At 39.8% G+C, this 11,188-nt stretch overlaps 1 protein-coding gene across 1 annotated transcript; it reads right to left on the reverse strand.

The window, feature by feature from the left end:
* Positions 1-329: 329 nt before the first annotated feature.
* Positions 330-1,936, reverse strand: LOC121994674 (E3 ubiquitin-protein ligase XB3-like). The gene is made up of 7 exons (XM_042548630.1): positions 1,912-1,936; positions 1,796-1,837; positions 1,651-1,751; positions 1,279-1,433; positions 1,083-1,190; positions 445-700; positions 330-383 (listed from the first exon to the last, which is right to left on the reverse strand). The coding sequence occupies exons 1-7, from the start codon at positions 1,934-1,936 to the stop codon at positions 330-332; spliced, it is 741 nt and encodes a 246-aa protein (XP_042404564.1).
* Positions 1,937-11,188: the final 9,252 nt, after the last annotated feature.

Here is an 11,188-nt window from a genome sequence, read left to right on the forward strand (position 1 = left end):
ATACCTTGAAAAATAAGTAATGTGACAACTTCATGCAACAATATATAGTAAATTCTCATTGCCAATAACTATAATCGATAAAAAAAAATATATGAATAGATGAAAACGCATACAATATTGTTAGCTCAGTGCAGTTCTTTATGGAATAGGACCGTGCAAGATCAACAATTTATTCAAGTGTACAGCATAAAGTATCCATCATTGTGCTTTAAACAAGGTTAAAGACATGCTCAAACTTAGCTCAATCATTATGATCTCTTATCACAATCATGCGAACAATGCACCGTTGTCCATTGTTAGACAGATATGTTCAACAAGTGAAATAACTATTAAAATGCCATAAAGTTCACCAAAGCCTCTGTGGTGCCGCAAGATCTACTAGCCTAAAATCCATTATAAGTTGGAAATCATTAGAAATGCTTAATCAAGGAGATGTTGTAATACCTCAGAAGCATCATCATGAAATGCTTCATCCACATTTGCAGGAGATAACAATTTTTTTCTTTCATTCAATATTATTTTCTCGCTTTCCTTGTTAGCGTCCATCAGAGCTACTTCTAGAAGAGCTCTTGCATCTGGATCAAGTTCATTGATGAACTTTAATGGAGAAGGCCAAACAAGAGGTTCTGCTGTTGATGGGTTTAGCAAAGCTGCACAAGCTCCATGATTGTACTTTATAGCTACAGAATAAGGTATTCGCCTGTGGAATATGGATCAACATATGTTTAATAACAGTGAAACAAAGACATAACTTCCATGAACACAGAAATTTTAATTAGTTTGTTAGTAGATAAGTAGAAAATTAAGAGAGAGAGACTCCTTAAATTGACTCTCCTGATGTATGAAAAATTTTGATTCATTATAATTCATCTCAACTAACAAAAGACAGCCAAAATATAAAAAGGCTAAATGCTGCCTAAAAAATTCCTAAAAAGAGATTTCATGGTTGTTGGAAGATAATCACCAAAAAACCAATTAACAAAGAATCTACACTGTCTGTTTGTTCAAGATTTCAATTATAAAGCTAGCAGTTCCAATTTCTCCAAGAGTATAGGCAATTTGAAAAGATGAAATATGCCCACCCAGATGAATCCCTCTGGAGCCGATCGGCTCCCCATGCAAGCAATGTGCGAACACAATCCAAACTTCCTCCGTGAGCTGCCAAATGTAGAGGAGTGCTCCCAGAATGACTGAAAAATATGGATTTCGATCTCAAAATAGAAAATTGACACATAAACATAATGGCAAATGATCGAGTATAAAAATCAGTCAAAATACCCATATTCCCTAGTGGAAGAAGAAACAAGAGCCCCATGGTCTAAGAGTACACGGACACACTCAGTCCATCTTCGCCGTGCTGCAAGATGTAGAGGCGTCTCTCCCCTTCCATCCCCAACATTTACAAACCGGGCAAATCCTCTAATAACAGTATACTAAAAGGAAAATTGCAGAGCTAAGTAATTAAAACAAGGCCAAGGACCATCAATCAAAATGAATCAAGGGACTTGAAAAAAACTGCACCAAGAATCAACAACTGCAGTGGATTGGGAAATCCACTGCGGTTTTTGATTCTTGGTGCGGTTTTTTTCAACTTCCCAGAAACATAATCCCAGTTGAAGTAGGATTGGGCTCCAAAACCACAAAGCTCACATAAGCACTAAGAGCTTGAGGCAACGATATCTTCGCGGGGGTGGGATGGGACTGAGCACGGGTAGTAAGGTTCAGAAGCCCTTTCCCAAATAAGAGAGCACCTAAATCCAACAAAAAGGGAGCCAAGCAAACAATAAAACCTCACAGGCATCACCTTTATTAGGGGAATCGATCCCGACGTAGCAGCCTGAACCGAAAAGGATTTAGATTCAGCCAGAATCTCTCCATGGACAGTTCGGCCAAGGAGTTCGCCACCCAAACCTGGACAGAGCTGGGGAAGAGACATAGCGGCGTCGATCCGAGCCTCGGAAGCGAAAGTCCACCAGAGAAGAGGGGGCAACGGTTTATGTAAGCAACGGACGAGGAGCTTCTACGGCGCGGAGAAAGAAGGTGAAGTGGCTACCGGGGCCACGGAGAAGTGGGAAAATCTCCGTTGAAGTGACCGGTGAAGAATCACAAAGGAAGAGCGATAGCTTCTTGCCTTCGTCACGAGCAGGAGAGCAATGAAACGGATCACTCCATTTGGTGTCATGGCGTGAAGAGATAGTCAAGGAGAGGAAAGAAAAATGGTTTAGGGTTTGGGAACGCTAAGGGGAAAACACGACGCGAAAAGATTTTTGCAGAGTGGGAAAGCAAAACTGCGAGCGGAAATGACGAAACGAATAAAGCCAAAGACAACGGTTTTATCAAAACTGTTGTCGTAGCCCTTAATAAAAGCGCTTAAAGACAACGGTTTTAGAAAATTGTTGTGAAAAGTGTTGTTGATTCAAAAAGAAATCGTTCAATGACAACAGTTTTCCCAAAACCGTTGTCTTTTATATTTAATGGGGAGTTCAAAGACAACGGTTTTGGCCAAAACCGTTGTCTTTGAGCAAATACGCAACGCTTTCTCTTAAAACCGTTGTCGTAGAGGTGTTGTCTTTTAACATTTTTGTTGTAGTGATACCTAACGATTGACTTTATAGTCCATCTTATTATAGGTAATGTTTGCTGATACCAAAGTACATAACTCCTTATATAAGGAACCGTAGTAACTTCAGGTTTAAGGAATATTCATACCAATATTTACTATGAGAATGTTTATGATACTCATATAACGATCTATGAAACATTCTCATGGCAGGCCAATTTAGTACATATTCTCTAATATATACCCATGTGCCAACTTGATATCATGTATCCATGACTTGTCAGATTAAGTCATCAGTTGAACTACATGCTAGTCTCAATGTATTAATATTATCCTTGTATATTAATGCTTGACTAAGAATAGTTAAATAAATAAATAAATATATATATATATATATATATATATATATATATATATATATATATATATATATATATATAACCACTCACTATCAATTCAACCAATTGATATGCTATAGATTAGAACCTACTACCTTAGGATATTATTATACTTATTCATCTGACACAAGTCTGAAATAAATATAATAACCATAAACTTTACCTTTTATTAATGAAATATGATACAAAAGTTCCCTTGTCAATGTAGGGATCTTGAGAACAAAAATAATACAAGCGCAACGGAATAAATACAAGATCCTTTCTAGAAGATCCATGCGAAGGAAATAGTATACTAGTTGTGATGAGAGTTATACCTTTGTTGCATAAACACGAACTCCTAACAGTAATTTTGTCCTAGTTGGATCTCAGTACGATTAAGTGTTCATGCCTCTTTCAGTATCCACACAAACACATTCCGTTCATGTCACGAACTCACAAACTCGGAGAAGGAAAAGCCACCTAAGGTTGTGCTAGCAACCAAAACTAGGAGGTTTCGACCAAAGAGGAAGAAAGAGAAGAAGAGGAGGAAGAACACAAGTGTTGTTGTACACAAAATGAATCAAAACCCCCTTTTGTATTCATTCAATCAATTATCTTAATTGGCATTAACTCTCCATTAATCCAATTAAGTCTTTTGGTTTTCATCCAATGAATTCAAAATTGACCTTTCCACTTCTTTGGTGAATTCGAGTTCACCCAATGAGTCTAACTCATTGATCAATTCAAAATGGACCTTTTCTCTTCTTTGGTGAATTCGAGTTCACCCAATGAGTATAACTCATTTATCCTTATCTATTTGAATTAACTCCATGATTCTAATTCGAAAAGACTCAATCCAATAGTTAAATCCAATTGAGTCCAACTCAATGAGTTTAATTCAGATTAGATTTAATCCAATAATTCATCATATGAACTCATCTCTAAATTAACATATTTTTTTGTGTATGTGATGTAACGACCCAATTTTCCCTATTTCGAGTTCTAAAAGTCCTTATAAAAAATCTAGAAATGCTATAGAAAAATTCTAGAGATTTTTAGAAATTTTTAGAGTATTTTTACGGAATTTTTGGAGTTCGTTTGGTATTTTTACCAAGAGAAAGAAGTTTTAAAAAGAAAGTGTTGAAGCCGGGTTTTGAACCCAAGACCTCGGACCCGAACCAGGTTCTAATCGGATGCAGCCAACCATCTGGTCTAAGCAAGTTTTGTTAAATATATATGGTGCGAAATATTCTTAAGCCGTAGTTAGATAATAGAAATAAAAGGAAGAAAAAGAGGTAGCAGCCGAGAATTGAACCCGGGGCTTTTGACTTGGTCAAAACCGCAGGCAACCAACTCTTTCGCGAGTATTTCGTGAAAAGGTAGGGTGCGAGATCTATATATATATGTTATGATTGAAACCCTAGTTATAAGAAAAAAATTAAGTTTTCTTTTTTCCCGAATCCTTTCCCTCTCTCGCGCGACAAGGGCAGCCCGGGCGGAAACAAGCCGCAGCTAGGGCATCCCTCCGGCGGCCGGCGAGGGGCGAACTCCGGGAGTTCTTCGTCGATCCGAGGTCGCTCGTCAAGAAGGAAGCCGTGAGCGAGGAAGAGGCCCCGATTTCAAGTTCACCCGAGCCCTAGAAGCACTAGAAGGTCCCTCCTTCGGCTGTGAATCAAGGAAACGAAGGTGAGTTGCTTCTCACCTGCAGTAGAAGTAGTTCCGCGATCTTTGATTCTTCTTTGTTTGCTTTCGGGATTTGTAGTTTGATTTTGGTAGATTCATTCGGACTAGGTGATTTTGTTTCACTAAGTTGTTGTAGGAGTGGTTTCGGATTTATGTTAGTTCTTGTGTTGATTTCGGAGCATGTTTCATGGAGCTTTTGTTGTTTTTGCTTGCTGCCGTGATCCTTAAAGAAAGAAAGGGAAGAGTTAGATCAGTTCAAGCGGGTGGATTAGAATTCCTTCCAAGCCTTGTAATTAGTATTGTATATGCAGATTATCTTGTGAGTAATTTGGATTTGGGTTGTGCCGAATCTAAGCTTGCAGGAGATCAAGTTTTTGTTTCTCTTTGTTCTTGTTGAACCTGTCGTGGCCTTTAGGAAGGAAAAAAGGGGTTTAGTGGATTTAACCTTGATTAATGATGCCTTTGTTTCCTACCATTGGGATTGCAACTGGATCGTGTAGCTTGGCAGTATGTCGAATTTGCATCAGATGGATCTTCATTGGGGTTCATTTTAGTTTCCAACCATCTATGCTAGTTCCTAGATTAGTTCTTGCAAGCATTAGTATACAGTCTGAGCTCTACATTTCTGTTATAGTTTCCTTCCTTGCTTTCAGGTCATGTTGTACAGAATCGTTGTACAGAATCAAAGTTGATTAGAGATTTAGTTTTTGGACAGCACGTTTAAGAAGCTTAAAGTTGGATTCTTTTGCTTTATTTATAGCATGTTAGAAAGTTTGAAGTAGCATTCTGTTGCCTATTTTATAGCACGTTAAAGAAGCTTTAAGTTGTATTCTTTTGCTTTATTTATAGCATGTTTAGGAAGTTCAAAGTAGCATTCGGTTGTTTATCTTACAACATGTTTAGTAAGTCTAAGTTAGCTCTCTTTTGCTCTATTTTTTATAACATGCAGAGTTTAGATAAGCTTAGTATGCAGATTTTGATAGACTTAATATGCAGATTTATGTTAAGCTTTGTATACAGATTTTTAGTACGTAGGGTGTGTTCTAGTGCACACCAAGTGCTTGATAAAATGCTTAGCTCAATATAATGCTACAGTAGGCATTTTAATAGCTCAGTAAATGCAGTAGAAGCATTTAAAATAACTTATTTAGTCTTGCTTCAGCTTATATGGGACTACGATCCAATGGGTGGGCTCCCACAGTCGCCTCTAGGTTCAGATAACCTAGTTCTAGGTTCAGATAACCTAGTAAAAGCAAGATAAGAAAATTAGCTATGAAATCAGTATTTTATTTTCAGCAGTGGCACTGTACTGGATTAGATATCCATTGGGTTGGGCTCCCACAGTCGTCCCTAGGTTTAGATAACCTAGTAAACCCTACTAGACTCGGAACTTGCAATCCCGGGTTTAGTTAGAGATGCGCGCACAGCAAGTACAGTTGCCGGGCCCATCAGCAGCATGATTATTATTTTGATCTATTCTGTAAATAGTTTTCAAAACTTCACAAATTAGTTATGTGAATACAAGTTAGACTCAGTTTAGCATTAATTAGATCAGCTAATGTATCAGTTCAGTTTCCTATTGATATACATGATAGTTCTATGATTAGCTTTACATGTTAGTTTTTCAGTTAGTTTCTTCGCTATTTATGAGCATGATTAGCTATACATGTTTAGTATTTTAGTTAGTATGATTCCTTTACTGCTATTTATGAGCATGATTAGCTATACATGTTTAGTATTTCAGTTAGCCTGATTCCTTTGTTATTTATGAGCATGAGTAGCTATACATGTTAGCTTTTCTGTTAGTCGATTTCTTTGCTAGTTATGAGCATGAGTGGCTTTACATGTTAGCATTCAGTTTTAGCATGTTTTTATATACATGCATATCGAGTTTTAGTGAGTAGGATAGCGCTCACTAAGCTTTTAGCTTATAGATACTATTTTCCTCCTACTGCAGATAAAGGAAAAGGAAAAGTATAAGAAGGAAGGCGACAAGGAGATGCTGTGACAGTGTGTGTGATGCCAGGACTATGGAGAGATCCAGAATTAGCTGGCAAAATTGTCAAGACTTTTCCTTTAGTTCTCTTTTAATGTTATATTGAAATTGAGTTTATTTCCGCATTTGTAGTTTGATACCTCCTATTGTTGGAGTGATATGATTGTTTGCCAATGCTAGAGTAGTTTCATATTTTTATTGTGCTATTATACTGCGTGGTTGTGAAATTATATGTTCCAGCCGCCTGTGGCTGAGTATACTCTGTATGTATTTACGGATATGGTCACCGGTACAGGGGAGACTCTGCCGAAATTTTTCGGTAGGGTTTTCCATATGATTTCTTTTTATCATACCGGTTAAGTAGAGTTAGTAGTCAAGTAACGGTCATCCTTAGAGTGTAGTAGTAGTAAGAAGGGTGGTCGTTACAGTTGGTATCAGAGCAGTTCCCATTCTCCAGCATCACACACATTAGCATCAGCCTTGCCGTCTTCCAAGTAAGAATACCTCTACTTAATTTATGCTCCTTGTTTTGTTATTACAGTTCAAGTTTATTTGCCTACTACTTGTTAGTATGTGATAGTTTTTAAACGTGATATCAGTAGTCATATAACTGTGATTACATTAGTTATGTTATGTTCTCGATGTCTTTAGAAATGGCACGAGGACGCCCAGCTAGAAGGGCACTAGCTACTGAGCCCCAGCAAGAGGCAGGCAGTTCAGTGCCTCCTCCAGACCTTACAGCAGCTAGCTGAACAGCAATAGGAAATAGCCACCTTAAAGGCTAATCAACAGAGTACATCCACAGTCACCCCGGAACCAAATCTGACGACTCCAGAAGTCTTAGAGGTTCCACCAGCCCAGCCTACAGCGCCAACGCCAGTACCAGTACCAGCACCAGCAGTCCCAGCAGCTGAGCCAAGAAAGGAAGCCTATCTGATCCAGTGGCAACGAGTCAAGCCAGAGAACTTCTCAGGCACTAGTGAACCATGGGATGCACAAGCCTGGTTCAAAACACTGGAGAGCACGATGGAGCTTCTGGACTGGCCAGAACACGAGAAGGTGAAGTGTGCCTCCTTCTGCCTAACAGGAGACGCACGCATGTGGTGGGAGAGAGTCAGAGCGAAGCGCCCAGTGAACCAGATGACATGGGCTGACTTCGAGAAAGAATTCTTCGAGGAGTTCTTTCACATGCGGGTCACAAACCGCCACTACGACGAGTTCACGGAGTTTCGTCAGGGCAACCTATCAGTTGAGGAAGTCGTGAAGAAATTCAATAGACTGGCTCGTCTATGTCCCGAATTAGTCAGCACAGAAAAGGAACGAGTCCGGTTGATGCTCAAGATGCTGAGGCCCGAGATAGCAGTGAACGTGGCTGGTGGCATACATAGGCCACAAACCACAGAGGAGTTAGTGAGCAGTGCCTTGACTACAGAGCATTACTAGAACAACATAAAGCAGCAGAAGCAAGTCTCCTCAGAGTCTAAAGGCCAAGGAAACTCTCACAATCAAAAACAGCAAGGCCACAGCTCTAATTGGAAAGGGAACTCCAACAGCAAGCGCAAATCAGGGAGTGACCCAGAAGGAGGACCATCTAGCAAGCGACCCAGTTATCCAAAGTGTGCTACTTGTGGGAAATTCCACCCAGGGGTTTGTCGCAAGGGCACACGAGGATGCTTTGAATGTGGACAAGAAGGGCACATGGCCAAGCAGTGCCCGAACAAGACCGGTCTTCCTCAGCCACAGCAGATTCAGTATGCAGGCCAGCCAGCTCAGTTATATCATATGCAGGCCGCTCTAGAAGGTCCACTTATCAGCCAGGGCAGATTAGAAGCCCCTCCAGCTATGGCGAATGCGAGGATCTACTCACTCACCAGAGAGGACGTAGCCAATGCCTCGACAGTTGTCACAGGTCAGATTAACATTTTACAGTATAGTGCTACTGTTCTATTTGATACTGGGGCAACCCATTCTTATATAGCCAGGGCATTCGCCGAAAAGTTAGCAATACCCCCAGAGGTACTCAGTAGTCAGTTTCTGACAACATTACCTTCGGGAGAAGTTATGGCATCCACGCACTGGTTCAGAACAGTGCCAGTCATGATAGCAGACAGAGAACTCTTTTGTGATCTGATAGTGCTAGACATGACTGACTACGATGTCATATTTGGAATGAACTTCCTGATCAGATACGGTGCCTCCATAGAGTGCCGTAAACAGAAAGTCGTATTCCAACCTGAAGCAGAAGCACAGTTCGAGTACATCGGAGAACCCAAGAGGAAAAGGGCAAGTTAAGTCCTCGATACGTAGGACCTTACCCCGATCACAGAGAGAATTGGGGAGGTAGCTTACAAGCTAGACTTACCTCAAGATATGCCAGCAATACACAATGTATTTCATGTCTCCATGCTAAAGAAGTGTATTCACGACCTTAGCCAAGTGATTCAGCCTCAAACAGTGTAGATCCAAGAGGATCTTAGCTATGAGAGCAGACACAGATAGTGGACAGAGCAGACAAGATACTAGGAAACAGAGAAGTGTCATTAGTAAAAGTCATCTGGTAGAACCAGAAGCACGAGAAAGTTACTAGGGGAGCGTGGAGACAACATGAGACCGAAATATACCCAGAATTATTCTAAGTTCGAGGACGAACTTTTTATAAGGGAGGGAGAATTGTAACGGCCCAATTTTCCCTATTTCGAGTTCTAAAAGTCCTTATAAAAAATCTAGAAATGCTATAGAAAAATTCTAGAGATTTTTAGAAATTTTTAGAGTATTTTTACAGAATTTTTGGAGTTCGTTTGGTATTTTTACCAAGAGAAAGAAGTTTTAAAAAGAAAGTGTTGAAGCCGGGTTTTGAACCCAAGACCTCGGACCCGAACCAGGTTCTAATCGGATGCAGCCAACCATCTGGTCTAAGCAAGTTTTGTTAAATATATATGGTGCGAAATATTCTTAAGCCGTAGTTAGATAATAGAAATAAAAGGAAGAAAAAGAGGTAGCAGCCGAGAATTGAACCCGGGGCTTTTGACTTGGTCAAAACCGCAGACAACCAACTCTTCCACGAGTATTTCGTGAAAAGGTAGGGTGCGAGATCTATATATATATGTTATGATTGAAACCCTAGATATAAGAAAAGAATTAAGTTTTCTTTTTTCCCGAATCCTTTCCCTCTCTCGCGCGACAAGGGCAGCCCGGGCGGAAACAAGCCGCAGCTAGGGCATCCCTCCGGCGGCCGGCGAGGGGCGAACTCCGGGAGTTCTTCATCGATCCGAGGTCGCTCGTCAAGAAGGAAGCCGTGAGCGAGGAAGAGGCCCCGATTTCAAGTTCACCCGAGCCCTAGAAGCACTAGAAGGTCCCTCCTTCGGCTGTGAATCAAGGAAACGAAGGTGAGTTGCTTCTCACCTGCAGTAGGAGTAGTTCCGCGATCTTTGATTCTTCTTTGTTTGCTTTCGGGATTTGTAGTTTGATTTTGGTAGATTCATTCGGACTAGGTGATTTTGTTTCACTAAGTTGTTGTAGGAGTGGTTTCGGATTTATGTTAGTTCTTGTGTTGATTTCGGAGCATGTTTCATGGAGCTTTTGTTGTTTTTGCTTGCTGCCGTGATCCTTAAAGAAAGAAAGGGAAGAGTTAGATCAGTTCAAGCGGGTGGATTAGAATTCCTTCCAAGCCTTGTAATTAGTATTGTATATGCAGATTATCTTGTGAGTAATTTGGATTTGGGTTGTGCCGAATCTAAGCTTGCAGGAGATCAAGTTTTTGTTTCTCTTTGTTCTTGTTGAACCTGCCGTGGCCTTTAGGAAGGAAAAAAAGGGGTGTAGAGGATTTAACCTTGATTAATGATGCCTTTGTTTCCTACCATTGGGATTGCAACTGGATCATGTAGCTTGGCAGTATGTCGAATTTGCATCAGATGGATCTTCATTGGGTTTCATTTTAGTTTCCAACCATCTATGCTAGTTCCTAGATTAGTTCTTGCAAGCATTAGTATACAGTCTGAGCTCTACATTTCTATTATAGTTTCCTTCCTTGCTTTCAGGTCATGTTGTACAGAATCGTTGTACAGAATCAAAGTTGATTAGAGATTTAGTTTTTGGACAGCATGTTTAAGAAGCTTAAAGTTGGATTCTTTTGCTTTATTTATAGCATGTTAGAAAGTTTGAAGTAGCATTCTGTTGCCTATTTTATAGCACGTTAAAGAAGCTTGAAGTTGTATTCTTTTGCTTTATTTATAGCATGTTTAGGAAGTTCAAAGTAGCATTCGGTTGTTTATCTTACAACATGTTTAGTAAGTCTAAGTTAGCTCTCTTTTGCTCTATTTTTTATAACATGCAGAGTTTAGATAAGCTTAGTATGCAGATTTTGATAGACTTAATATGCAGATTTATGTTAAGCTTTGTATACAGATTTTTAGTACGTAGGGTGTGTTCTAGTGCACACCAAGTGCTTGATAAAATGCTTAGCTCAATATAATGCTACAGTAGGCATTTTAATAGCTCAGTAAATGCAGTAGAAGCATTTAAAATAACTTATTTAGTCTTGCTTCAGCTTATATGGGACTACGATCCAATGGG

Source organism: Zingiber officinale, chromosome 6A (assembly GCF_018446385.1).
Source record: "Zingiber officinale cultivar Zhangliang chromosome 6A, Zo_v1.1, whole genome shotgun sequence".
Classification (NCBI taxonomy): Eukaryota; Viridiplantae; Streptophyta; class Magnoliopsida; order Zingiberales; family Zingiberaceae; genus Zingiber; species Zingiber officinale.

What these genes read in the sequence shown, in the direction of transcription:
- LOC121994674 (XM_042548630.1), bottom strand. Translation starts at nt 1,936, where the DNA reads ATGTCTCTTCCCCAGCTCTGTCCAG. An exon ending in CTCAAGCTCTTAGTGCTTAT is followed by an intron (nt 1,434 to 1,650) that starts GTGAGCTTTGTG and finishes TTTTCCTTTTAG; the next exon opens with TATACTGTTATTAGAGGATT. An exon ending in CTCCAGAGGGATTCATCTGG is followed by an intron (nt 701 to 1,082) that starts GTGGGCATATTT and finishes CATATTCCACAG; the next exon opens with GCGAATACCTTATTCTGTAG.